The 26,894-nt window shown below is 53.5% G+C and overlaps 11 protein-coding genes and 3 non-coding genes across 14 annotated transcripts; 3 read left to right on the top strand and 11 right to left on the bottom strand.

The window, feature by feature from the left end:
• Positions 1-62: 62 nt before the first annotated feature.
• Positions 63-2,118, bottom strand: P168DRAFT_301285 (uncharacterized protein; the record flags this gene model as incomplete). The annotated part of the gene is made up of 4 exons (XM_024838504.1): positions 63-514; positions 567-1,000; positions 1,053-1,146; positions 1,225-2,118. The coding sequence occupies 4 exons, from the start codon at positions 2,116-2,118 to the stop codon at positions 113-115; spliced, it is 1,824 nt and encodes a 607-aa protein (XP_024697210.1). The 3' UTR covers positions 63-112.
• A 627-nt stretch (positions 2,119-2,745) lies between these two features.
• P168DRAFT_314687 (uncharacterized protein) lies at positions 2,746-4,212 on the bottom strand (the record flags this gene model as incomplete). Its single annotated transcript, XM_024839816.1, has 6 exons — positions 2,746-2,754; positions 2,823-3,180; positions 3,239-3,272; positions 3,345-3,776; positions 3,830-3,965; positions 4,039-4,212. 6 exons carry the CDS (start codon positions 4,210-4,212, stop codon positions 2,746-2,748), a joined length of 1,143 nt encoding a protein of 380 aa, XP_024697209.1.
• Positions 4,213-5,021: 809 nt separating this feature from the next.
• Positions 5,022-6,300, bottom strand: P168DRAFT_229762 (putative O-methyltransferase; the record flags this gene model as incomplete). Its single annotated transcript, XM_024833201.1, has 2 exons — positions 5,022-6,068; positions 6,136-6,300. 2 exons carry the CDS (start codon positions 6,298-6,300, stop codon positions 5,022-5,024), a joined length of 1,212 nt encoding a protein of 403 aa, XP_024697208.1.
• A 515-nt stretch (positions 6,301-6,815) lies between these two features.
• P168DRAFT_278181 (gamma-glutamylcyclotransferase family protein) lies at positions 6,816-8,052 on the bottom strand (the record flags this gene model as incomplete). The annotated part of the gene is made up of 3 exons (XM_024835665.1): positions 6,816-7,457; positions 7,897-7,981; positions 8,015-8,052. 3 exons carry the CDS (start codon positions 8,050-8,052, stop codon positions 6,816-6,818), a joined length of 765 nt encoding a protein of 254 aa, XP_024697207.1.
• Positions 7,872-7,957, bottom strand: P168DRAFT_t10. The gene has a single exon. It is a non-coding gene; the product is annotated as a tRNA-Asn (tRNA).
• A 908-nt stretch (positions 8,053-8,960) lies between the features above and the next one.
• P168DRAFT_t9 lies at positions 8,961-9,046 on the bottom strand. Its single transcript has one exon. It is a non-coding gene; the product is annotated as a tRNA-Asn (tRNA).
• A 1,222-nt stretch (positions 9,047-10,268) lies between these two features.
• On the bottom strand, positions 10,269-10,353 carry P168DRAFT_t8. The gene has a single exon. It is a non-coding gene; the product is annotated as a tRNA-Asn (tRNA).
• A 135-nt stretch (positions 10,354-10,488) lies between these two features.
• On the top strand, positions 10,489-12,018 carry P168DRAFT_323712 (aminotransferase-like domain-containing protein; the record flags this gene model as incomplete). The annotated part of the gene is made up of 3 exons (XM_024840723.1): positions 10,489-11,012; positions 11,125-11,510; positions 11,568-12,018. The coding sequence occupies exons 1-3, from the start codon at positions 10,521-10,523 to the stop codon at positions 12,016-12,018; spliced, it is 1,329 nt and encodes a 442-aa protein (XP_024697206.1). The 5' UTR covers positions 10,489-10,520.
• Positions 12,019-14,602: 2,584 nt separating this feature from the next.
• exgO (exo-beta-1,3-glucanase Exg0) lies at positions 14,603-17,661 on the top strand (the record flags this gene model as incomplete). The annotated part of the gene is made up of 2 exons (XM_024840722.1): positions 14,603-14,810; positions 14,867-17,661. 2 exons carry the CDS (start codon positions 14,603-14,605, stop codon positions 17,557-17,559), a joined length of 2,901 nt encoding a protein of 966 aa, XP_024697205.1. The 3' UTR covers positions 17,560-17,661.
• An 854-nt stretch (positions 17,662-18,515) lies between these two features.
• On the top strand, positions 18,516-18,938 carry P168DRAFT_314682 (uncharacterized protein; the record flags this gene model as incomplete). Its single annotated transcript, XM_024839815.1, has 2 exons — positions 18,516-18,757; positions 18,929-18,938. 2 exons carry the CDS (start codon positions 18,516-18,518, stop codon positions 18,936-18,938), a joined length of 252 nt encoding a protein of 83 aa, XP_024697204.1.
• Positions 18,939-19,108: 170 nt separating this feature from the next.
• P168DRAFT_278178 (putative amino acid transporter) lies at positions 19,109-21,098 on the bottom strand (the record flags this gene model as incomplete). The annotated part of the gene is made up of 10 exons (XM_024835664.1): positions 19,109-19,192; positions 19,351-19,466; positions 19,533-19,560; positions 19,623-19,820; positions 19,887-20,101; positions 20,153-20,296; positions 20,346-20,677; positions 20,727-20,799; positions 20,850-20,863; positions 20,944-21,098. 10 exons carry the CDS (start codon positions 21,096-21,098, stop codon positions 19,109-19,111), a joined length of 1,359 nt encoding a protein of 452 aa, XP_024697203.1.
• A 388-nt stretch (positions 21,099-21,486) lies between these two features.
• On the bottom strand, positions 21,487-22,880 carry P168DRAFT_294573 (cation diffusion facilitator family transporter; the record flags this gene model as incomplete). Its single annotated transcript, XM_024837964.1, has 2 exons — positions 21,487-21,728; positions 21,779-22,880. The coding sequence occupies 2 exons, from the start codon at positions 22,878-22,880 to the stop codon at positions 21,487-21,489; spliced, it is 1,344 nt and encodes a 447-aa protein (XP_024697202.1).
• A 306-nt stretch (positions 22,881-23,186) lies between these two features.
• Positions 23,187-23,999, bottom strand: P168DRAFT_314679 (lytic polysaccharide monooxygenase; the record flags this gene model as incomplete). Its single annotated transcript, XM_024839814.1, has 1 exon — positions 23,187-23,999. The coding sequence occupies one exon, from the start codon at positions 23,997-23,999 to the stop codon at positions 23,187-23,189; it is 813 nt and encodes a 270-aa protein (XP_024697201.1).
• Positions 24,000-24,962: 963 nt separating this feature from the next.
• On the bottom strand, positions 24,963-26,621 carry P168DRAFT_314678 (VHS and GAT domain-containing protein; the record flags this gene model as incomplete). The annotated part of the gene is made up of 5 exons (XM_024839813.1): positions 24,963-25,808; positions 25,882-26,256; positions 26,350-26,388; positions 26,465-26,532; positions 26,588-26,621. 5 exons carry the CDS (start codon positions 26,619-26,621, stop codon positions 24,963-24,965), a joined length of 1,362 nt encoding a protein of 453 aa, XP_024697200.1.
• Between the last annotated feature and the right edge of the window lie 273 nt (positions 26,622-26,894).

The raw sequence follows: 26,894 nt of genomic DNA, 5'->3' as shown, positions 1-26,894 counted from the left end.
AAGTACCCACCGAGCACAAAAGTATCTACATATATCTTGTAGCCGAGGGGTATCCTTCCCCAGCAGCATCTATACCCCATACCACGCAAACAGAACACTCTGAAATAGAACATCAAAACATCACACGAGCCTCCACAGCCCCAGTAACCTCCATAACATCATCAAACACATCAAGGATATGCTGAAAGAAAACCGCGTTCAACCGCGACCACCCACCCCCGATCATCCCAACCACATCTCCAGCCGGATTGAAGACGAGCGACCCCGCGTCTCCCGGTTGTGCAAAAATCCCAAGAAGTGGGTTGGCGACGGATCGCTCGCGAGTCGCAACCGTGAGCTCTTCTCCATTTGGCCCCCTTTCCTTGGTGAGGCGTATTGGCCGAGCTCCGCTATAGTCTCCCTCTGTCAATCGAGTTGAGCGGCCGCATTTGAGAAGGGTCTGAAACTCTTTCGGATTGCGAGAGGCTTCGAATCGTAGTGTCCTCAAAGGGAAGAATCGTCCGTAGGTATAGACCTATAGCTGTTAGTCTGTCTCTGACCAATGTCGGAGAGATGGCAATGCGTACGTTGTTTCTGCCCAGCCTCTTCGGGTCTACTTGTATCAGGGCCCAGTCGCTGATAGAGGGCATGACATCGTCCCCGCTGCGCCTGGTCCGGTGTAAACCACTTCCGAACGCAACATGACCGAGATGGTATTTCTCCGGGACTGCAAATTCTTGCAAGTGAGCCCTGGAGCGCCGAATGACATCCAGGTAACGCATGCACGTCTTGGATGATCTATGGTCTGTGTCGGTCACGTCCACTTCGTCTGATCCTTGGTCAGGCAGGTCAATGCCCCGCATCAGGTCCTTTAATTGGTCGTTTTCATAGGCAGTTATTTCCCTGGTGAGGCGATCAATGTTCACCTGTAGATCGTATACACTGGGCTGATCAACTTGCAAGATTTCTTTCACCGCGGTATCGGATTCCGTGACGGGAGAGGATTCCCATCTCGCGAGTGCTACTCATACGATATTAGCCAGTATAAGTGATTCGACGGCGGTTTGGCTCACCTTTCTGGGCCCCTTCCTCACAGAGTAGCCCCTCACGAAGCGCAGGAGGTGGATAAACGCAGTGAAAGCATGTTATCCCATATTGCTTCGATTGCTGGCCGGGAAATAGCAGCTCAATGTACCCCCCAAACGTCGACGAACCCGTTGAACTATTCCCCATCCCCATACTTACTCCAGGCAGGGCCTTTTCGCTGATTGCAGCGCCATCCAGTTTGGCTCGCGCGGAGTTATGATCCCGGTCAGCCGGCCCGGGATAATCAACGAGGTTTTGAAACTCGTCTTGCAGAAAGACAACAGCGGTGGTCGACTCCTCGAATGAAGCTAAAATAGCTTGTATCTTGCCCTGGGAAGATAAGAACCGCTTATCTGCAGAGTAGCACACTGTCACGATGACGGTGATGGGGTTTGTGGCGGGTTCTGCTCTGTGGATTCCGTAGCGATAGCACTGGAGGGATGTCCATTGGCTGGTATCCAGCTGCTGCAGGATGGCGGCTGATATGTCCTCCCACTTGGAGTAGATCGAATCAGTTGTCAACACTGGGAAGCACATGGCGACTTGCTCTTCAACACCATCCAGGATCTCCACATTGATCCCGGGGAAATGTCTGCACAGCAAATCGTACACGAGACGGGCAATTTCACGCCAGTCTTGACGAACGGGCTGGTCCTTTCTGCTTGCGTAAATCAGGACTGTTGGTACAGCGTGGTGCTCAGGGTCAACTACGGATTGTCTTCCGGTGATGTGAAAATAAATCTCACGCATGCCTTGTGCTTTCAGGAGGTCAGAGATCTGCATGCTCAACCTTGGGCTTTCTTCCATGAGTTGGGCGTAGTGTTTATACCAGTTGTGGTCGATTAGCGTGGTACGGGCCGGTAAAGAGCAGAGGTACGGCCCTCCGGCTCGCATTTCTGAGTTGTAGAAGTTGTCTACGGGGTCGACATTGCTGGTGATGTTGAGATATGACTTGTCCGAGGATGATGACGACCACGATAGTCGATGGGCTGAGAGTCTAATGCCCGTGGATTCGGGCGAATCTATTGAAGGCAAGGATGAGAATCGGGGCATTATGCCTGACAGGTGGTTAGTCTGGCTTCACTTATCATAGCTGTACTAACTGAGATCTCGACTGAATAGGGGTATCTATTTTGATGGTGTCCGAGGTTGATATTAGCCACTGCACCAAAAATCCGAACGACAGTTTGGGAGAGCTTGAACTGACTGATATCCCCGATAAATGATGTCGATGTTGAAAAACGTTGATTAGAGAATGCTGGACAAGTGGACACATCTTAGAAACAGGGAGCAGAGTGGGAAAAGGACGCTGCATTTATGTCTTTTCTAATAGTCTATGATGAGTCGCTTTCCCATGAGAGTGATTAAATCTCGTTCACTCTTTGCTCATCTGCTCATCATAATGACACTATTAGACGGAGTCTGACCGAGATGCCTTGGAAGATTGAGGTTCTGTCCTGTCACTAGGTTTGGAGTTGTTTCAGAGTGACGGTTTGTGGCTTGATAGAAAGCTTAAGCCATTCGCTAGCCATTCACCTGCATTGATGAGGTAGAGACAACATTTCGGAGTCTGGAGTTTCATTATCACAGCATATACATATGAGGTATTAATATACGTGATATCTGGGTACAACCTGTACCCTACATCATACACCAGGTGCAAGACAACCAAGTCTAAGGCTACCGCGTCTAAAAACGACATAAGTCAGCATGAAGCAGCCCACCACATTCCCAGGGGAAAGAAAAGTTTATCTCACCCTCAAGTTCGCCGGAACAGTACTCCGATACCGCCGTTCCAGACTCCTCGTGTCAGGATCATTCTCATCCTCATCGCTCTCCACCCTCACCTCCCTCGTCTGCCAAATACCCTCCCGACTCCCCAGACTATCTGTATCGTCTCCTCGCGGCTTGCGGCGGTCATCGAGAGGTAGGTCCGATGCGGAAGTGAGCGTCTTCGTATTGGAGCGGCGTGAGCTGGACGAGAGCGGGAAGGCGGATTTCGAGCGCGAGCTGCCGCTGTTTGCTGAAGTGGATTGGGCCAATTTGAAGATCCGGCGGAGGAGGGGATGGAAGGCGGGGACGCAGGCTGCCACGATGACGACATTTTGTTCAATGCTGTGACGGAACTGGATTAGAGAGGGAGATGCGTAGTACATAGATGAAGTGTACTCACAGGCCCCAGAGGACCAACGGGACTAGGTTATAGACTGTTTCGGACATATCACTCGTTAGAGGCTGTCGACTCGTGTATATAATATAAGGATGGAGGGGAAACCCACGAGGATCAACTTTATCCGTAAACAGATGCAAATACGTCGCCTTGACGACAGTCACCACGGCCGACATCAACGTCAACCCCATCATGACGCAGACAATCACCTTCTTCGAGTACGCCATCTGCAAATTCCAGAAAGCGCTGATGGGCACGACCGCCAGGATGATGTCCGTCACCGTCGTGTACGCACTCACCCAGTACTGGAAGTCGTCGAACACGGCGGGATTCCAGCAGCTGCCGTGGAGGGCGGGGTTCCAGAGCCTCTGGGTCGGATTGCACTGCACGAAGACGATGACGACAGAGATTAAGGCGAAGAGGACCTGCACGATGGATAGGCCGTAGAGGAAGCGCTTGCGGGCGATGTTGGGGTCCAGGAGGTTGCTGACGAGGATGGAGATGGCGATGTTGGGGAAGCTGAAGGAGCCGATGTTGAATGCTTTAATAATGTTAGTTTGTATACGACTCTGGTAAGAAATGATGCAGTCATACGAAATGCCAGAATCTGCCATTTGGCGGTTACCACGGTTCGTGCCATTCCATGTTCTGCGACGACTGCAGCCGTGTGTCGACCGAAGCCAAGGGTGACCGAGTAGGAGACCATGGCTGTGGCGACGATGCTGAGGATCTGGATACGTTGGTCTCTCTTTCTATGTCTCTCTCTCTCTCTCTCTCTCTCTCTTTGTGTGAGTGCGACATACCAGCGAAAAGACAATAAAAAAGTCATCCCATCCCACCCTCTTCACAATCTTCACGCGAGCATAGAGCCTGAGAAAAACCGCAACAATAGCCACTCCGGTAAACACCCACCCAACGATATTGACCTCCGGACCACGAGTCTCACTGAAATCCACATTGGTGTTGAGGGCTGCCATCGTGGGCAGTGGGCAGTGGGCAGTGACAGCGGGCCAGCCAGCCCTAATCCGAAACACAGGAAGATATCGGGCTGAAGATGGAAGAAAAGATCTCCACCATCCAGGAGATTCTTAAGAGAACAAGTATACTTATACAATCATCTTCCCCGGGAAATTTCCATCGAAGGATCGAAGATGCAGGGTTTAATTCCAACATCTGGTGTACACCCGATCGGCTCCGTCGTCTCTGCCGGTCTCCTGCGTTGGTTGATTCCTTCGTGGTGCATTGGATTTGACCAAGGCAGGTACTAGACCGAGGGAACTAAACCAACAGGGAATCTCAATCAGAGGTAGTAATGGGAACAATCTGGAACAAAGTAATTATATCATAGCAATGATCTAATCGTAATATTAAATGGCGAATCACGCTCTAAGCACTAACCCACTAGTCTCAGCTTGAGAAGACAGGAACAAGTCGCTTCGGATCCTGATGGACATTATCTGCAACACCCATGTCAAACCATGGAGTACAGGATGGTAACTAGGTCAGTAGGCCCAATCTACTATGCATCTAGTCTGGAACCGGCCGATTTGGGGAACGGCGGAATGCTACCTGGTCCAAACTTTGAGACCCACCGTGGCCCGTCCCAATCCACTGTTGTGAACTCAATTTTGCTTGGGACGTTTTCGCTATAGGGGTGTCCATCTGTCACTATAGTGAAATCGAGTCAGACTGACACGGGGGTGGAAGTTAATAAAAGCTTCAACTGTATTGTATAAACCTAATCAGTATCTAGCCAAACAGTCGTACATATTATGAAAAAGAAAGATCAAGCCAACTCCGCCTCAATCAAACTCTCCGCAACCCCCGGATAAGAATAAATCTGAACAACCCTCAACCCAGCCTTCCCCAAAATCCCCCTCCACTCTGCCTCGGTCCGCTCGCGGACCGCGAAATGCGCTAACATCATCATGTCCATACTCGTCGCCGCCAGCGTGGGCTTCTCCTCGCTTAGCACGATCTCATTGAGCAACACCCGCGAGTAGCCCCGCTCCAGCGCAGGGACCAGATTTTCCAGGATGCGGACGCCCTCGTCGTCGCCCCAGTCGTGGAGAATAGAGTGGAGGAAGTAGGCGCGCGCACCGCGCACTGGCTGCGGCGTGAAGAAGTCGTGCGCCTGCGCTTCGAAGGGTAGCGATTTTCCTTCGCCGCAGCTGGCGAGCACGCCCGCGATGACGGGCTCGCGGTCTTGGAGGATGATGCGGCCCGGGTGCGAGGGGTGGTGCGCTGCGAAGGTGGCGACGTCGTGGCCGCGGCCGCCGCCGACATCGACGAGGAGGACGTCGTTAGTGGTGGGGGGGTCGTGGTAGCCGGTGATGAGGCGCTCCGCGACGGGGTAAAACCCGGGTTCATGCCATTCAGCTTTTCCGGCGCGGTAGGCGGTCATGAAGGAGTCGAAATGCTGGAGGTGCGGGGGGGTCGAGACCAGCCATTCGAAGAAGGCGAGGTCGGTGCCGTGTGTGTCTTGGAAGGGCCCGTCGAGCGCGCCTAGCGACGGCGGTCGGTATCCGGTTTTCTGGAAGTATTCGGGGAACTTGTTGAAGATGGGTCGGGAAACGTCGTAGCAGAACGAGACGCTGTGTTGGTATCGCTCTTCGGCGAGGCCGTTGCTTAGTTTGGTTCCGTGGAATGCGCCGTCGTGGAAGGTGACGAGATGCATCGTGACGAGGTGTCGCATGAGGCGTTGGAGGAGGAGCTCGTGCACTCCGGTCTTGTTGGCTAGGGTTGATGCGTCGAGTCCGTTGTCTCCGGCGTCCTTCAGGTGCTGGAAGAGCTGGGCGTTGACGGCGATACGGACGATGGCTGACATGGCCGGCTAGCATCATTGTCAGCAGGTGTTCGCCCCAAGGACTGACATCGCTATATGCGATCGTTGGATTTACCTCCGCCCAGAAGCTCCGCTGAACGAACTCGCTGGGGATCTCCAGCTCGCCGACCAGGGCGCGTCCCAGTTCGATCAATGCTTCTCTCGAACCCGACCCATTCTTCTCGTAGGCCTTTCCAGCCAATGCTATGGATTGGAGGATATCAGATACTGGGGATGCCATGGTTATGGTTTCTGTCTTCTTTTCTCCGTCCTTCTCGTTTTCCTGGGTTTGAGACATCTTGCAATGAGGGGCTCAATCCGTTTTTAAACCGGCCACATGTAACCGTTATCGATAGACTTCATCCCTCCCTGACTGGCAGCTAGGGCCGTTGATCACACCGTCTCCTTTTCATAGTCTGATCCTGCTATCCTTGCTGTTGGTCATTTCGTAAACGGAACGAGGGACAATTGGTCAGTCTAGGAGTTAGAGGCCTTAGTCTGATAACGCCTGGCCCACTACGTCAGCATTAGTGGAAATTGGAAATATCCTACCCCAAATGACAATGACTCGCGACTTGGGGTCCGTACCGTTGGACGTATCGACTATATCGATTCATTTCTTGATTGAGCTTCGTCAAGGCTGACTCGTGATTCTGCGACATGGGTTCGGCTTTGCAGTCTAAATCAATGAAAACAGTGTGGGTGCAATAACTGTCTCAACCCCCAATTATCACGCTTGGTCGAATTCCATAATACTCACGACCGCGACATCCCCATCCTCCCCAGCCAAGCCCTCAGATCAAAAACCCCATCTCTCAAATCCTTCCTGTTACCAGCAAACACAAACGTGTACCCAGAATCCTGGGCCGGCTCTTTCCCATCTCGATAACAGATACAGCAAGGATCAGCACGGTAGTTGATTGTTTCGTACGACGCCAACCGTTCCGCATGCTCCTCCTTCATGACCTGATAGACGGCACCTTCCACCGTGGAGCCGGGCACGTCTACAAGAGCGGGGTATGGGCCCCATAGTTTGCACTCATGGCCCTCAATGGAGGCTGGTCGGAACTCGGGTTCGTGGTCTAGTTCCAGCAGCTCGCGAACCAGGCAAGGATCGGTCAGCGTGCCGTAGAAAAAGTACGGTCCGGTCGGTGCTGGGCCTGTCGGACGGGGTATATGGTTCAAGAAAGTGTGGGGGACTTGTCGGAGTTTCAGGACGTATGGGGAAATCTTTGAGCGAGGGTCTTGTGGTGGTGGGGGTGGGGGCGGAGGAGGATGGTCTCTAGATTCCATGTCTCCTGGTGAGACTGCAGATGGGGTCGAGTCTGGCACTCGGTCTGTTCGCATGGCACTTTCCAAATGAATGTGATCCACGGGTGGTAGGCTTCCACTGAGTCGCTATAATAGCAAGGAATGTCGCCAGCTATGTTTATGGTGAACTAGGCCCACTTCGCGTGCCCACCCGATGGTCCACCACAAGCTTTGACTGATATAGAGTTATTGAGCCGAGCCTGTGGGACTGCCAAAAGTACCTTCTCTATAAGACGAGGTTCTTGTCGACTATACCCAGTGTCATATGCTGTACGGCTCGGATATGGATGGTGTTTGTGTGGGTCTCATGGCGCAATTCCACGGTCGGAGTCAGTCTGACAGGCAGCAACACGACAAACAAACATTGTGGCTGAAGTCAGCCTCGGATAGTGTAACAATGGTCTACGGATTATATCTGCTTCGACTTATGCTTCATATTTAAATGCTGGTGTTGGACTCTTCAAGAATAACGGCATAAAAAATATAAAAACTAAAAAAGAACGTCCAGGGTGAGGCTCGAACTCACAACCTCTCGATGAACCGTTGAATTAACAGTCGAACGCGCTAACCAGTTGCGCCACCCAGACGACTTGTTGTGTTGGGGCTTCTTCCTGCGCTATAAGATGGACAACTACTATTCACACCAGCCTAGTTTGAGAAGGTTGTGGCGCTTGGACGCCATGATGCTCTAGCTCAATACCATTAGGGGAACATTACACCATTACAGCGTCTGCAGTTGCTTATCTCCTATTTCAGTCGATCCCTCTGCTGGCTGCTCCTAGCTTCTCCTAATCTACTTTTTGCTCTCATCTTCTGATTCACTTTTTGCCGACGTTAAGAATGTTCAGTCGGGCTTGCAGTGGATGTATATATATCCCGCTCACTATACTATGGTCGCCCACACTGGGTGTACAGAAACAAACATCCTATACGCCGATAACCCATCCATTAACATACACAAGCAGGAATGATCAAAGCCTCTATCCAGGCGTGCTACATGGCTAGAACCGACCACTCCCTAGAGATGACTGCCTGACACAAGAAAGAAATCGAGCGGGCGCATACGCCGAATGAAACCCAACACAAGCCAACCTGGCAGCTGCCATTGATTAAAGGGTCTCGGAGATTATACCCGACGAAGTAGACATCAACACCAGCTATCGTGAGTCTACGCGACCACAGGAAATCAATTATACAGCAGTTCGTCGACTGCATCGAAGAGAGAAGCCCAGCGGCTTGAGGAGTTGAGCAACCAAGACGCGAGCGACAGCCTTTCGCAGATCATCCCGTCACCAGAGCGACAGCATTACTTGAACCCGGCACGCACGTTTCGCCCCAGGCATAGAACATTTGGATACTCAATGCTCTCCAATTTTTCGTGTTCTATCTATCGCCTAGGCATGGAGACAAGACAGGCTCCAGCAGCCCACACACCGACTTGTTCAGCGATTCGGCTTGGGTTCAAGAAAGAAAGTTACTTACTCCCGAGACATCCACTGGTTGATATCACATACCATTCGACAAAAAGGGGACTCGCCGATCAAAAGACATGCGAGAGCATATCTCGGGAGAGAAAAAAGAAAAAATGAACGTCCAGGGTGAGGCTCGAACTCACAACCTCTCGATACACTGCTGATTTAACAGTCGAACGCGCTAACCAGTTGCGCCACCCAGACGAACTGTGCTTGTTTCTAACCGAGCAGGATAGAGATCTCGAACAGGGTTGAAGGGTTGAAGCTGTTGTCTACTTACTACCTTTACAAGAGACTCCGTACACTAACATGGCAAAGAGGATGTGTCCTTGGTAGGGGTGTGCCCCTTGGGCCTTGGGACGAACCACAATTTTAGGTGCAATTGTCTTCAGGAGGACAAAGCTAGTACGGTTGTTAATCCCACCAATGTCTTCTAGACCGCGTCCAAATAATGCAGGGATACCCTCGGAGGAATGCTATTGTTGAAGAATATCAAAATCACTAAGACCCGGTCAGTGCGATTTCCTATGAGTACAGGCCTGGGATACTACACCCAATTGTTCGGGAATGACAAAACTTACCATCATACGTGAGCCAACCAGCCAAGTTAGGAAGCATATGTACTACAATTCTGCGTCTATTCTAGTCAGCCCCGGCCATTCCGAGATGCTTTTTCAATAGACTATATATCAAGTGATTAATCTCTACTATGTCACCGCCCATTCAAAGCTTCACCCAGTGACAGTCATCCCAGGACCATTGGCTTCCCGTGCTTCATATAGTCACTACAATTAGCCTGCACCTGGACAGCCTTGCAGCTCCGGCTGTTGTTTCCTTTCACTGACTCATACAAATCAAATCTTCAAGTGCCAGTACCCCATCTACACCATTGCACATAGAATGAGGAAATCCAGGGGGTACACTGATACCTCAGGCGTCTCCTTGACCTATCAGATAAAACGAGAGCCGCATAGCTCTCCTCCAAAGATAGACTGGAGAAGCTGGCAATTATCAATCCCGTACCTTGGACTGGCTGAATATGATCGGCTACCCACACCAATAGTTATCATGATCTAGACGTGACTTCTGCAATTGGACATCATATATACGATACAGAGACTTACCTCGGACCATGAATGACTGCGTTGAATCTAGCTGGTACTTATAAAGGACGTATAGCAGCAAAACAGAAATTGGACGTCTTCCAAATGTAGAAGGCAGTCACAGACACCTGTTTATGGCTCAAAAAGTATAGAAGTTCGTACCCAGACGAGGAAATTGATGTCTATATTCAATGAACGATGCAACATGAGCAAATCCAGCATCCACCTGCGCTACAACCTGTCATAACGAGACCACAAAAGTGGACACCGCAACGGGACAGTAGCGGATAGGTGAAAAAAAAAAATCAAAAAGCAAAAAGAATCGTCCAGGGTGAGGCTCGAACTCACAACCTCTCGATAAACCGTTGTTTAACAGTCGAACGCGCTAACCAGTTGCGCCACCCAGACGAACTGTTGAAATACTTGCATTTCAATTTGCTTTATCAAGCAAAAGACTTGCTTGTGCGCCCTTCCGCATACAGAATGAATATCGGCCTAGCCCTCCGGTAACCTCCGTCCATCTCCAAACCCACTCGACCACCAGAATAATTACAATAATCAAGCAAGAGAAAACCATGGGCTCCGACGACCAGAGTCAAGAGCCAATTAACCTATCCCGGGGCCATCCTAACCCGGGGCTATTACCCACCGCCGCCCTCACCGACGCCGCCACCAAAGCACTCACAGACCCCTCCATCAGCACGCCCGCCTTGCTATATGGCCCCGACGAGGGGTACCACCCGCTGCGCGAGCATATCGCTCAGTGGATGACAGAGTATTACCAGCCCCGCGAGCCCGTCTCTGTAGATCGGATCACCATCAGCGGCGGCGCCAGCCAAAACCTCGGCTGCATCCTGCAGGTGTTCACCGACCCCGTCTACACGCGCAATGTGTGGATGGTGGCGCCCACCTACTTCCTCGCCTGTAGCATGTTTGAAGATGCGGGCTTCGCCGGCCGTCTAAGAGCCGTCCCGCAGGACGATATCCACGGCGTGGACATTGACTTCCTGCGTCAGGAACTGACCGTCGCGGAGAAGAAGGCCGCCGCAGATGGCAATTGCACTCCGGTATACCACCACCACTACCACCCAGAGCAATCAATTCCTACATTCCTTAGATCGTAAAATGAATACTGTTTTCCCTTACTAACCTTACCATGTCATTTCTCCCCCGGAAAAGACGTACAAGCCCGCCCGTCCCTGGGCCCACATCTACAAACACGTCATCTACCTCGTCCCGACCTTCTCCAACCCCACGGGCCGGACGATGCCGCTCTCCGAACGCGAGAACCTCGTTCGTCTAGCCCGCGACTTTGACGCCCTGATCGTCTGCGACGACGTCTACGATTTCCTCCAGTGGAGCGCCGACCCCCGCGCGCCGCTCCACCCCAGCGACACCGCGCCCCAGCCGCGGCTCGTCGACGTCGACCGGTTCCTGGACGGAGGGCCATCCACGCCCTTCGGCAATGTAGTCAGCAACGGCAGTTTCAGCAAGGTGATTGGACCGGGCCTCCGCACAGGCTGGGCGGAGGGAACGCCACAGCTGGCGTATGGTTTATCTCAAACGTATGATTCTTCCCCCAACGCCATCAAACTACCGACGAGTAAGCTAACGCTCAAAAGCGGAACGAGCCGCTCAGGTGGCGCCCCGTCGCAAGCAACAGCAGCCATCATCGCCCAGCTGTTCCCGCAGCGGACGATCCACTCGTTCGTGGCGGAGGTCCTGCGGCCCGCTTACGCGAGAAGGTACCGGCTGGTAGTGGACGCCTTGCGTGAGCATCTCCTCCCGCTTGGGGCTACGCTGCCGGGGCTGGATTCCGACGCGGGTGGCCCCGTTGGGGGGTACTATGTGTGGGTGCGGCTGCCGGAGCCGCTGCGCGCGAGTGAGCTTCCGCTGGGGCGGTTTGGGGTGGCTGTTGGGGTGGGCGCATCATTTGCGGTGCGTGGGGATCCGGCGGTCGAGAATAGTGGGTTTGATCGGGGGGTGAGGGTTTGTTTTGCTTGGGAGGAGGAGGGGAAGTTGGTGGAGGGGGTGAAGAGGTTGGCTGGGGCTGTGAGGTGTGCGTTGGGGTGAATTGTATATGAAGGTAGTTGATATATTTACTTGGTATATACTGATTGGTATATATACGGATGAGTATCTGGTAGAGAAAGGGTAGTTATTCAGTAGGGAAAGGATAGTAATAGATAATCTTATCATATTGGAGAGAAGTATATTTTATTTTCTGTTTGCATTATATTGCTCTATATTGTACTTTATTCTCCAGCGGAGTTGAATATATATTAAGAGACCCACAATAGTGGCAGCAGGAACAATTGATCTGAGCGTTCTTCGTCACTATTGTTCTTTCTTTATTCTTCCACATCTACTCCATACTCCGTTGAATAATGGAAAGCAATACATGAAAATCGTACAGACTACTAAACCAGGCTATATGCAGGCCATATTGACTCTAATTGTCGTACAGCGTATACACGCACATGGGAATCACCCCAATACCCCACCAAATTATATCCAAAATACACTCTCAATCATTCATCCACATTAAACCTCCAGAGTAAACCTAATACTCGCTCTCCTGAGAACCATCCTCAGGAGATCGATCACACGCTACCCACTCGTGGATAACCCAATGCATACCCATGCAGGGTCATCAAGAGGGTCTTCATCACGCCCAACTCTAACTGACCCCACCAAGGCACAATAGCATTCACAGCCCAGGCTGCCTCCAGCGAGTTATTGACCTGGCCAAGTTCTCAATCTTCGTGCGACCTTCCATTCTCGCCCCCCTACCTATCCAGGTAGGTACTCGTTATTCTGGTTTTCAGCTATTCAGCGATTCGGCTTCCCATCTAGACCAATCGCCAAGACAGGTCGTGGAATAGATACCCCGAGAGGAGGAGTAATGCAGGGATATCGCCGGAATGCAGGGAAGTGGGCGTCGTTAGTCACACCGGCTGACTGCCGTGGCTGCGAACCAGGGGATTGGATTCTAGGCCTGACTGGGTTCGTCAGGTGGGAGGATCATCTGCTTGTTGGTCCCGAGGGGAGATTGGGAACTTGAAAAGAATCAATATTAGGAGTGATCGAGAGGATGGACTGAGTGGGAGGATGAGATGAGAGCGTTGTAGGAGGGAATCCTGAAAGCTTGGCTGGCGGGTATGGGTTGTATGGTATGGGTTGTATGGTATGGTATTATGGTATATCGGTATTAGTACCTAAGGTAGTAGTGCTAGTACGGAGTAGTAGTAGTTAAATTTAGTACCTCGTACGGAGTACCACGACAGGACTAGTATGAGGTGAGGACTACCCCAATCCCAACTGTTACAGCACTCACTGGCAAGTAGCTACAGACTAAAACAATAGACTTTGATGATACGTCCCAGATGATTATGATATCCCGGTGATCAAACAACCACCCGGCTCGGTACCGTCTTCTTCACGACCCCTGGATTCAGCAGTGGGTCCTGAATTGTCCTAGTCCTGGGTTCCTGGACCATGCCGAGCACCCACCGAGGGGAGAGGCAACAACAATAGGCAGGAGATGAGGATGGAAAGTGGGACTCCCCTCGTCGATGAGATGGATGATTGACATTACTGCCCAGACTGGGTCCCGTCCGGAATGTCCACCATCAATAAACAGAGCACGCGTCGAGCGCTATTGTTGTAGGAGAGTTGCCCCCATCCAGGGCTATGCCATCCATTCCTTGGAAGAAGATCTCGGCCGGGAATGGGACACGCCAGCCAGAGGGAGTGTTTGTTTGTTCCGAAGCTGAGGTGTCCCCGACGCGATACGGAGAGATTGAAATCGAGGAATCCGGGGGTTGTACCGGGGGTTGTATAAAGAAGGACTCGGTCCAATTCCGTTCCTGGTTCTTTTATTGATCTCTCTCTTTCTCTCTCTCTCTCGCTTTCTCTCCCCCTCGGTAATTTCCTCTCGACTCGGCTTGGGTATCTAATTGGAGAGTTTCGGTTTCCTTTGGCGCCTAATCTCCGCAACTCAGAGGTCCATTTTGTTCAGGTGTTTCGGTAAGTGCAGCAGTGGGGAGTGAGCAGTGGTCCAAGCAGAGAGGATTGACAAGAGGTAGTTGTTTCATCTCGTCGGCCATCCGTTTCACGCCGTCGACGGTGCCTGGCGATCGAGGCTGCTGATTGGCAGTGGGCGTAATAGACCCGGCCTGAATAGGGAATTTCACAACAAAACCGTACCATACGATACAATACGGGACTATACAGTTCTGCACTGAGTGACATCGGAGTAATTTGTTTCATCCACCTTAATATTCCTCTGATTCTTATATCTTTGTCGCTCCTCTTTCTTCATTGTCTGGTCCTTGTGTTTCTGTGCTCTCTTTTCTTTCTTTCTCTTTTGTCGTTTGCTGTTTGTCTTTAGTGTGGTTCATTCTTTCTTGGGTTGCTTCATCCTTGATTTCTTCCATTCTTCGCCCCTCGTCCTGTCTCGACTCTCTTTATATTCATCGTGACCTCTCAGGTCGGGTGACGAGATCAGCCGACGGGTTTTTGCTTCAGTACTGGTTGCTGAACATATTGGACTGCTCGCAGTACTTATACTTACAACATCTCTCGTTGATTTCATCACTGCTGGTTCAGTGATCTTTCTGCCGTCTCGACGATGGCATCTTTTTCAATCAAAACCATGCTGCTATTGGTGCAGTGCCTCGTGCTCTTGGGTCTCGTCAATGCTGTGCCGACACCTCAGGACCTGCAGGTGGAGCCCAAGTTGGATGTCGCTCGCGCGGCGTCCGACTACTGGGTGGGAAATATCAAACGCCAGGGTGCTGTGGCGTTTGGCAACGGTACCGACTATCAGGTTTACCGAAACGTGAAGGACTTTGGGGCGAAAGGTAGGGAAAACACTACCCTCGAGTGGGGTTTGAGGGGGATCGGCTAACAAGAATAGGTGACGGTGTGACCGATGATACGGCGGCCATCAACAAGGCCATCTCGTCCGGGAACCGCTGCGGAAAAGGATGCGACTCGGCGACTGTCACGCCGGCGCTGGTGTACTTCCCCGCGGGGACCTACCGGGTTTCCAAGCCCGTCGTCCAGTACTACTATACCCAGATGGTGGGCGATGCGACCAGCTTGCCCGTCATCAAGGCCACCAAGAACTTCGCCGGAATGGCGGTCATCGATGCTGACCCCTACGAGGATGACGGGTCCAACTGGTACACCAACCAGAACAACTTCTTCCGTGCTGTCCGCAACTTCGTCGTCGATCTGACCGACATGCCCCAGGGATCTGGTGCTGGTATCCACTGGCAGGTCGGCCAGGCCACTAGCTTGCAGAACATCCGCTTCGAAATGGTCAAGGGTGGCGGTGACGCCAACAAGCAGCAGGGTATCTTCATGGACAATGGATCGGGCGGCTTCATGTCCGATCTGACCTTCAACGGCGGTAACTACGGCATGTTCCTGGGGAACCAGCAGTTCACCACCCGCAACCTGGTCTTCAACGACTGCAACACTGCCATCTTCATGAACTGGAACTGGGCCTGGACCTTCAAGTCCCTGTCCATCAACAACTGCCATACCGGCCTGAATATGTCAAACTCGCCGCAGAACCAGACCGTGGGCTCCGTCCTGATCCTGGACAGCAAGCTCACCAACACCCCCACCGGTGTGGTCACAGCCTTCACCAAGGACAGCATCCCCGTCGGCGGCGGCGTGCTGATCCTGGATAACGTGGACTTCGGCGGCTCCAAGGTCGCCGTCGCCGGCGCCGACGGCAAGGCCGTCCTCGAGGGCGGCCAGGTCGTGTCCCACTGGGTCCAGGGCAACAGCTACCTCCCATCCGGCGCGCACAAGCGCGAGCTGCAGGCCGAAAACACCGACCAAGAAGTGGAGGTGGTGGTCGAGACCGTGACCGAGACCATCATGGCCTGCTCGGCCGAGCACCATGCGCCAACTCTGACCACGGCCCCGTCGTCGAACGCGGAGCCATCATCAACCGCCGAGAGTCGCCAGGGAACCGCGGACAACAATATCCCCGTCCCCGGCATGTCGGTCATCTACCCTACAGTCGGCACTCTCTCCGCGCCGGGCTTTGCCCCGCATCCGTCGGACGGCACAGGCAAGGCAACGGCCGAGCCTCCCACCGACACCAAGGCGCCGAATGTTCCTGGGTTCCACCCCCCTGCGCCGAAGCCTACTCACGAGACCCCCGCGGAGCTTTCTCCCGTTGAGCCTTCTGCCCCCGTTGAGCATCCCACTGCCGTCAAGCCTACGGCTGAGGCCCCCCCTCCCCACACCGGCAAGCCACCGGCCCAATCTACCGCCCAGCCTCCCATGGAAGGCGCTCCGTCGACCTCGGTGGTGAACGCGCCGGCTAAGCCGCCGCATGGGTCCAAGACCTGTTCCAGCAAGACCGTCACCAAGACCCGACTCCAGACGATCCTCCCGGCGCAGACCAAGCCCAAGTCCTTGCTGACGGGCGGCAAGGTCTTCGAGCGCTCCAAGCCGCTGTACGACGAGTACGCCGCTTCCTCCTTCCTCAGCGTCAAATCCGGTGGCGCCAAGGGTGACGGCCGGTCGGACGACACGGCCGCTATCCAGAAGGTTCTTGACAGCGCGAAGCCCGACCAGATCGTATACTTCGACCATGGCGCCTACGTCATCACCGACACGGTCCGCGTGCCCAAGAACATCAAGATTACCGGCGAGATCTGGCCCCTGCTCATGGCCCACGGCGAGAATTTCGGCGACGAGAAGAACCCGATCCCCATGCTGCAAGTCGGCCAGGTCGGCGACGTCGGCTCAGTCGAGATCAGCGACCTCGCCCTGCAGACCAAGGGCCCTGCACCAGGCGCCATCCTCATGGAGTGGAACGTGGCAGAGGCGAAGCAGGGCTCTGCCGCCATGTGGGACACGCACTTCCGCGTGGGCGGATCCGCCGGCACAGAGCTGCAGAGCGACACGTGCTCCAAGACGCCGAAGCAGACAACCAAGCCGGACCCGGCGTGCGTCGGCGCCTTCATGCTATTCCGCCTTACCGAGAAGGGCACGGCCTACATTGAGAACGCCTGGTACTGGACGGCGGACCACGAGCTGGACCTGCCCGACCATAACCAGATCAACATCTACAACGGGCGCGGCGTGCTCATCGAAAGCCAGGGGCCCGTCTGGCTGTACGGTACCGCGTCGGAGCACAACCAGCTCTACAACTACCAGATCGCCAACGCGAAGAACGTCTTCATGGGCCTGATCCAGTCCGAGACGCCCTACTACCAGGCCAACCCGGACGCGCTCACCCCCTTCACCCCGCAGAAGAAGTGGAACGACCCTGACTTCGCGAGCTGCACGACGGCAGCCTGCCGCAAGGCGTGGGGACTGCGCGTGATTAACTCGTCGGATGTGTACGTGTACGGCGCGGGCCTGTACAGCTTCTTCGAGAACTACGGGCAGTCGTGTCTGAATAGCGAGACGTGCCAGGAGAATATCGTGGAGGTGGACTGCTCGGATGTGCATATTTATGGGCTGAGCACCAAGGCCAGCGTCAACATGATTACCTCCTCGGATGGGAAGTCGCTGGTGCCGGAGAAGGACAATACGAGTAATTTCTGCTCGACGATTGCCTTGTTCAAGCAGTCGTGACCTCTGATGTAGTGGGTGGTTGTTGTTGAGATCGCTTTTTTTTTTCTTTCTTTTCTTCTTGTTTTTTCTTGTGGATACCACGTTAATATAGATGGTTTCTTTCTTTCTTGCAATTTTATTCCTCTTCTTTCGTCTTAACTCTTTCCTCCATCGTCTTTCTATCCCTTAATCATTTCCCTAATCAAGTGGGGTAGAACCATACCCACGGCAAATGACACCACCGCCAAACAGCACAGAGCGTCAGAGACAACCGTGCTCGCCATTCTGCACGTCCATTGCGAGACGGCGCTTCCTTTCCCTTTCCGTATAGATCTACGCCACTAGTTGGGGGTATAGTTCTGCTTCCCACTGATTTACCAGCACGTCAGTGTAGCAATTCCCACCAGGCTGGTCGGTGTCTTAAGCGATGCAATTGGACGGGGATAGAGCCTTTTGTGCTTGTTATTGCACTACTTGCCCTATTTCCCTTCTTCATTGCTTGATTCGTTCCACGTATAGTTGGTAGACGAAAGTACGGTTCATCCGGTAGGTTGGTAGTTGGTAGATACATACTAGGTAGTTCGTGTTGATCATTTAGTTAATGAGTTAGTTGGTATTTAGTAGTAGTAGTTCGTAGTATGTAGAGTCAATCATGTTCGTGACATGATAGTGGGATACTACAAGCGAGGTCGATCAGCGATGAGATGACCCGGGGGTGGAATTGCGTTGTCCTTTTTCTTTTTCTGTTTCTATCCCCTTGAGTGGAACTGAATTGGATTGAAATGGGGGTTTTGAAGTATAAGTAGTCTTCTTTTTCTTGTTCTTTTTAAGTTGTTCACCTTCTTTCTATCCATCATCTATCTACTATCTACAGTGTCACACATACACAGCATCCTCTCAACCACCTCAATTTATCAATCATCAACACACACCACTTCATCTATACCGTCACACTATACAGTAAATAAATAAACAAAATGCACCTCCCCCTCCCCCTCCTCCTCACATCAACCCTCGCCCTCCTCACCGCAGCGGCCCCCACCCCCGCAGAATCATCCAAACGCAACGACCCCGTCGACCCGCTCGACCTGAAAGGCACCATCAAGGAGGGCCTCAACGCAGTGACTGGCCTGGTGGGCGTTGAGGTCGCGCACAAGCGGGAGATCGAGAATAATGCCGAGAAGCGCTTTCTGAATGGGTTGCCGCTTATTGGGGATTTGTTGCCTAATGGGGATGCTTGATTATTCTTATACCCTTTGGATGGCTGGGTTTGGTGAGGTTGGTTTTGCTCTCCCTTTTCCTTCGTTTGTTTCTTTGGATGTTGGTGGTGTTGTTTGGGTTGAATGGGGCACGGTACCTGTTGGTAGTACTATTGCTAATTGTTTACTAGGTCCGTATAGGACTACAGACAAGGTGATGGGTGTATATACTATTACAGTATGTATGAGCAATAACCTAAATACTATCTATCTACAATCTATATACCATCAATGATATCCTCCTTTCCCCCCCCTATACTATCTTATACAATATACCGCATAATACTGGCGTCTTTCTGAGATCTGATGACTCACACGTTATTGGCGCACGACCAGCTGCTATTCGACGAGTCTTCGTGGATAGCAACGCCGGATACGTATAGTCCCAGACCGCACTGTTATGTGTTAGCAGGGTACTAGTAGAGTACTAGCTAGCAGATAGATAGTAGGAAGGAAGAAAGATAGAAAGAAGGGTAGGAAGACGGAAAGGAAGACGGATAGGAAGAAGGATAGGAAGAAGGAAAGGGAGAAGGATAGGAAGAATAAGACGTACTATAGCACACGCAATCCCCAAAATCAACACATTGACAACCGTCAAACAAGCCTTGGCTGTCGTCTGGAAGTACCGGCCGCGATTCATATGCAGCCAGAATATAGCCGGGAGGCCAACTATATCATCATCATTAGTAACCAGATACCTTTGTTTTCATTTAACATAGGGAAAAGGGGGCGTACAACTGAACCAACTTCCGAAAAGTGCACTCTGTTGCTCAATTAGCCACTACTCTAAACGTTTTCGTAGGTGGAAAAGTGGAAGGGACATACAATCAAACTGAGCAGATTATTGAACACGGGAATCGACTCGGCGACGACCCACGAAAGCACCCACACGACCAAGCAGATGGCTACCCACGATCCGATCGATAGGAAGCTGCGCTGGTGCATCATGTCCGAGCCGCGGAAGATCCGCACGTAGATGTATTTGCAGGCGACGTGGCCGAGGACGACGCCGGAGAGGGTGGCCTGTACTTATATTAGTATAATCTTCAGATAGTAGATTAGTAGATGAATAAGGAAAAAAAAACTCACAGTAGGAATGGCTATTCCCCACGCAATCTTCCCCATCAACGGGTGCAAGGACAGAATAGCCGGGGACTCGACGTCCGGCCCAGCAAAGCGGTAGATGATCAGCGCGGAGATGAGATACAGCACCGTGTCGACGATCTGGAGCATGGCCAGCGACTTGGGGAAGGTCCGCGGGTCTTCGGTTTCGGACATGAAGCCGAAGTAGGCGACGTGGGCGACTGTCTTGTTAGTTGAGTTCTTCTCACTCGCTCACATTTGGGAGAACGTACGGTATGCGAAGATGATGTTGGTGACTGCGAGGAACCCATCCCGGAAGCTCACATCGGTGGTGGATTCGAGGCGGATGGGCCCTTTGCTTTCCACGCCCATGGCGACCATGGTTATGATGGTCGCTACGAAGATGCTGGCGAATGCTGCTGGCGATTAGCCAAGAATACGATGGATGTAAGAGGGGAGGCTTACAGGCGCAAGACATCCAGTACACTTTGTCCATAGTGCGCGGCAAAGCGCCGAGGAAGCAAATCACCAGCCCGACGACACCAAATACCAGCGAGCAGGTCCCGTGGTCAGTAAGCACGTTCATCAAGATGCTGAACATCAAGATGTTGCTCGCCATGAGGAAGATCAGGAGCAGCAGCTGGCCGAGGCCCAGCAGCTCGCGGCCGAACCGGCCCATGAGGAGTTCGCCGGCGTCGCCCATGCTGTGGATCTCTGGGTGTCGCAGCTTGAACTGTCCGATGACGTACCCCGTGTACCATGACAGGGCGGAAATGAACACGATCATGACGGCCGCTCTGTGAGTGGTTAGTGATTGATTGGGATACTGCGTCTGGGGATACATACGGTCCCATTCCAAGGGTTGCTACGGCGGACGGGAGCGAGAGGATGCCGATGGAGACATTCTCCGCGATCATGACTGCATCCAATGAATCAAGCCTTAAATAGAAAAAACGATGAGAGACTCACGCATGCCACAGTGCCTGATTGGTCAATGATAAGCGTATGCATAAAAAAAAGGTAGGTAGAATCCGGGGAAGAATCCACGAAGAATGAAACTCACCACCACTTCATAGTCCGGTACTTCACCTCCGCCGAGTCTTCATTACCAAACGGCTCCAGAGCCTTTGCTGGAAAGTCATCGTCCCCATCTTGGTCCCGCTGGGCAAGGCCCACGGCCTTCTCGTCGGGGTAGGGTTTCTCGTCTGGGGTTTGCATTGTGGGGTTGAAGTTTTTCTCCCCTCCTATGATTTTTCTTTTTCCTCTTCCCAGACCTCTTACTAGAGTTCAGTCTCCCCGGCAAGCCTCTTCGAGCAGTCCAAGACTTCAAAAGATCGAAAACCAGACTTATCGATATAGATAGACAGCCAAGAACGATCCTGCAGATAATCCCGGCACGTGGCTGCAAAATCTCTGACTCCGCAAATCGGAGGGAGTCCCGATCGGGCCGATCGCCGTTTGCGGTTTAGCCTGCCTGTCACTTGTCCAGACCCTGATTCTGCCCTGGATTCCAACCTTGGCTGGCCATGTTGATTGAGGGGAGTAAAGATTTGATTAAGTCTATTTGTACTCGTATAATAATCGTAAGTCCACACGCAGAGTGGTTCTAAAGCTCCTTCTTGAGAAAATGCTCCGGCTTGTGCGTCGTCTCGTAGTCCACATGCACGTAGGCCCGCTCCACATCCGGAAGCGACTCGAGCTTGATCTGCAGCTCCTCCGCCACGTCGTGCGTCCCACGCAGGCTGTCGTTGGCGTCCATGACGATGTCCACCTCTACGAGAAGGCGCGGGCCGGACGTGTACGCCCGGACGGTGTCGATGGCGGTGATGAGGGGGGAGTGGGTCATCGCTGGATTGTTAGTATTTCCATGACAGCAAGATGGAAAGATGGAGACATACAGATATAGGTGATCAGCTGCTGCATCTTCGTATCGGCCGTCACGCCAATCAGCAGCTGGAACTCATGGTACGCCGTATGCAGCCACAGCACGCTGATCAGCACCGACAGGATGATCGCGCCCATCGGATCGATCCACCAACGCAGCTTGCTCCCGCCCACGGACGTCAAGATACCAAACCCATTGATGAGCAGATCGTTGCGGTGGTCCTCCCACAGGATGCGGATCTGCGACACCTGGTGTCGCAGCGCGAAGCAGTAAGCGAACAGCACGAACTTGGTGCAGAAGGCCACCGCGACGGCGATCACGGACGGAAGGTGAAACCCTCCCGTCTCGTTTTCGGAGCCGACGGACAGCTGGCGCGCCGAGAAGGCAATCAGGATGAACGAGACGGCCGTCATCAGGAAGCAGAAGCAGATGTTGCCCGCCGTCTCGATGCGCGCCTTGCCGGCGGGGAACTTGCGCGGGTCCACGCGGTTGACGGCCTTGTTGCACAGCAGCAGCGTGAGGTTGGACATGGGGTCGAAGACGGCGTCCGCCATCGTCGTGAACAGCGACAACGACCCCGACGCGATCGCCGCATACAGCTGCAGCACCGACAGCACGATGTTGGCGGCGAAGGAGCCGTAGACGGCGATCTTGTACTTCAGCTGGTTGTTGGCGTTGACCTCGCGGGCGGCCCGGACGTGCTCTTCCACCGGCTTCAGCATCAGCTTGATGTTCTCGTTCTGCGCCTCGTAGAATCCCTGCAGTTGTTTGGAGGTGATGGCGTCCGCGAGCACAGTCTTTGGGTTCCGGGTGGTGCATCGACGGTCGCGCTTGCGGGACGTGTTGGCCGCGGCGTGGTGGCTCTGCGGCTGCATCTGGCGGATCTCCTCGGGGCTCTTGAGCTTCGAGGCGAGCTGAAAGGGGTCATTCTCGCGGGTGTATCGCGGCGGGGGCTGGCTTTCTTCGTCGGTGGTGCTGCTGGACCGGTGCTGCGTCGTCTGCGGCTCGAGGGCCGTCGAGGCGGCTTCATCATAGGAGAGCATTGCCAGCTGCGTGGGCCGGTTGAAGGGAGAAGGATGGTGCGAGGCACTGTGACGAAAGTGACTGTCTTCCATGATGAAAATGGGGGAGAGGAGACCTCTCGATGAAACAGATGATGCAAGGGGGTTTTCTCAATGGAAGGGAGGATAGGTCAGATGGAGAGAGGGAAAAGAGGAGCGGAAGATAAGATCACATTGCAGAATGCCAAGCCCGCCGGAGGCGGTGACTATGCTTGGCACGATGACCAATCCCTTATCTGATCATTCTACGCTACACAAGATCTACACCGGATTCCACTCTAGGCAGCAGGAAAAGCATTCTTCTATTCCACTAGAAGCTAGATCGAACCAAACCCCCCATCATAAACTTTTACCGGAGATTTACCGGAAGTATCCGAGCAGCGACTTGAGCACACCGCCGACCCACTCCAACTTCTCCTCGGCAGTTGCATCCGCGGGCATACCGGGGTTAATCTGCGGGAGTCCAGTAGGCGCGGGCTTGCTGATGGTAGAGAGTGTGGTTGGGATGGGAGGCGGCGGCGGCGCGGATTGAGTTGGGGCAGCAGTCGTCGTGGGAACGCTGCTGGTGGTCGGGCTGGGGTCGGAGGGGCCGGTGCCAGAACCCGCTCCGTCGACCGTGAAGTCAACACACGACTCGTAGGTCTGGTCGATCGACTCGGCGAACCAGTACCACTGCAGCACGCAGGCGCCCGCCTCGGAGCACTGGCTCAGGTTATCGGGGAGGGTGACGCTGAACTCCTCGTCGCTGTCGGCCACGCCGGTCTCCGTGGAAGCGTACTTCTCCCACGACTTGAGGGCCTCGCCGATGACGGAGTTGGAGGCTGTGTCGACGACGGAGACGTTGGCCACTCCAGTGTGGGGCGCGCGGATATCGACCTTGAAGTCGATCTTCTGTCCCGCGCTGTACGAGTAGACGTTGTCCTTGTTGTCCTCAAACTTGTAGCCCTTGCAGAGGAAGATGTTGCAATCCTCGGCGCTGAAGTCGTCCTGTCCGCTGGTGACCTGAAGCTCGCCCTGCACGTTGCCGTAGTTGTCGGACTTCTGGTTGGTCACGACCTGCTGGCCGCAGGCGGCCTGCATGGCAGTGCCAGGCATCCGGGGCTTGGGGCTCGTGACGAAGCCGTGGCCGTGGGCCAGCCCGATAAGGGCGAGAAGGGAGATGGTGTGCTTCATTTTGGATGGTTGAGGAAAAAGATGCGAGAGGGAAAATATGGTAGAGAAAGGACGAGGTATACCAGTATACCACGAGGTAAATGAATGGAATTGAAATACAGGAATCGGTCACAGACCGGATGTGAAATGAATGTGCAAAAGAGAGAGAAAAGTTGATCAAGCCTGCTGCTGAGGAAACGAGATATCGAGGTCTGCATCTCCCTCTATATACTGTCAAACGACCCATCATACTGCCTAGGGTGTTTTAATTAACCGGGGTTCGTTCCCCTCGGGACGACGATCGGAGAGGCTCGGCCGTTCTATCATGTTTCAAGAGAGGCTGGAGCGACGCCGTAGGCACTCCATCGGCATGACACCTTCGGCCCAGCAGATGCTGCTACTGCCATGCGAAGAGGAAGCGCCGGGTAGTTTCACGATGCTTTAGGGTGAAACAGGATGTGAGCTTAGGCTCCGGTGAGATGCTTGGCACCGTCGCCGTTTCAGCTTCATTAAGTGTCGGACAGACTGAAACCACGCTTGCCAATGCTGTGGGTCATATTTGGCCCTAATTGCAGTTTCTATCTGTGGTCCGTCTCCGAATAGGAATGGTACTCTTGCTGTCAAGTCCAAACTCCCTTCGCAGGCGTACAATCAGCCCCTTATCACATCGGATAATTGAACAATTCGGTTGTCGGTGATGTGAAATGCCGGAAGACTAGAGAGGAGCTAGATTGCCGGGGTCGGATATGAGTGTATCAAGGAGGACAAAGTTAATTGAAAACCAGGGTATTGCTCAAGTAGTTAACGCGGATCCGCAAGGAGGTATCATTTGAACCAAGAGACAAAACGCAAAGCTAATTACAGAACTCGTAAAAGAACATCGATCATCACACGGAGACATACGGTGAACAAGGAAGAATACAGCAGTAAAGGGGGGAAAGAAAAAGAAGACCGTTGCTGCTGACATGTACATCATCCTGCAGCTCATGTAGTGCGTTGCGTCGGTGGATGCGCGCTGTTCCACAACCCAGGTTCAGGCGCTGTCCCATCCGCTGATTGGTTCCCTGCAGCACCTGGCGGACCTGCATTAGTAGCGTAGCTATCGGCGAATGGGTTTTGCACTTGGAATTCCTCCGACCGATATTCGTACCGATTCGGGCCAGCGCCCGTGGCACCTGTGCCCACCGGCGCTGAGACCACACCGTACGAAGTTTGACCATGCGGCGACACAGGCGAATCCGATTCGTGGGCAGTTGGCCCCGGCGAAGCCGGTCTATACGAAGCCGGCGGGCTGTGCGAAGGTGGTTCGTATGTCGCTGGTCCCTGCGAAGCCGGCACCGGCTGAAGGGCAGGGATGTTGTGTACTTCGCGAGGCGGAGTAGGCGGTGCGGGGACCGGTCGAGGGGCACCCGAGGCACCGCTGGCATCGTTGGATGAGGCCGGAGACTGGCTCCCGGACTTTCCTAGCGCCCTGCGTGCCTGCAACATAGCTCGCTGGTATTGGGAGAGGGCCACCGACAACTCATCATTCGTCTCAATCAGGGTCGCCAGGGTATCCTCGTCGGGAGGCGGGTTGGAACCGTGAATGTAATCCTGCACGGCGCGCGACGCATTCCGGCAACGGCCGGAGAACTCCTTAATGAGTTCGTTGTCCAGGAACTCCACCGGGGGCGTCGACTGCACGAACTGGGTGAGAAGGCTGGCTGACGTCTTCGCCTCGGCGATCCGGGAGGCAAGTTCCTCGGGCGGCGGGAGTCCTGGCGAACTGCGGTGGATGACAGGGACGTTCGGGTCTCTCGGCGGCATGGGAGGTGGTGCATTGGGTGCGTTCTATACGTTTGAAGCATGGTGAGCGAGGTCCAACCGAGCATGCATGGTCAACGGGCGGTAGGAGTGTCCTTACATTGCGCCACTTGGGATTGGCCTTTTCCTTCCTCCACATACCCAACAGCAACCCCAGATCCTCATCCCACGGTCGCTGCGTCTCCAACATGTCCAGTGTCTCCGACAGGAATTGCTTCACATACATATCCTTGCCCTGTCGCAACAAGTCCCGCACGGTGGTAACGAACTTGGAGTCAAAGTTTCGCGAAAAGGTATGGCCCGGGTTCTCGATGAGGATGCGCATCAGCATGATGGCATTGTACTGGACATTGGGGGATGACGACGCGGGATCGGCCAGCAGTTTGCGGATGCGATGCGCCGCCTCCTTGGCGGCACTGGGGCTCGACTCGGCGCTCTCGACGACTCCCGGGAGATGAACGAACTCCGTGCCATGCTAAAGAAAACAACAATTAGCACTGCCTTAAAGTATGTAGACGTGGGGAAATGCAGTCGCGGATCATGGGGTAACCCTTAGAATGTGACATACCGCAATGTTGGGTCCGTTCCCAGACTGGCAGAATGCCATCTAATATCGCAGCACCGGCATCGTCAGTCAATGCTAATCACTCAACTTCGCAGATATAAGAACGAGAGGAACCAACCAATTCTCTCAAGACGACCGCTTCCGGGGCATCCTCAGGATATGCGGGCGCGCTCTCCCGCGCGAAACCTGCATTGAACGTTAGCGACCCCACGCGACGATCACACGGCACCAAGCGACATACTAGGACGTCTCATGGAAGTGAGGATGCGCTTCATGATGAACGAGATGATAGCAATGGACCACGATGAGAAGCTGAACCGGACGAAAACCGCAGGAGCAGAGAGGGGAAAGGCAAATAAGAACGAAAAAAATGCACGGATGCAGGTGAGATTGATGTAGCTCAAATAGGTTGGTTGGGTTCTTATTTTAGGCGCCTGCGGGATCCAGCCAGACCAGAAGGAAAAGGCGGCGATCGTTGGACGGCCAGAGACACTAAGTATAGTAGCCTGGAGTCGCGGCCCCGATCGACAGTGGCGATGCGATGCTTT

Source organism: Aspergillus campestris (genome assembly GCF_002847485.1).
Source record: "Aspergillus campestris IBT 28561 chromosome Unknown P168scaffold_1, whole genome shotgun sequence".
NCBI lineage: Eukaryota > Fungi > Ascomycota > Eurotiomycetes > Eurotiales > Aspergillaceae > Aspergillus > Aspergillus campestris.
The sequence above is the reverse complement of the archived record's forward strand: the minus strand, read 5'-3'. Positions and strand labels throughout refer to the sequence as shown.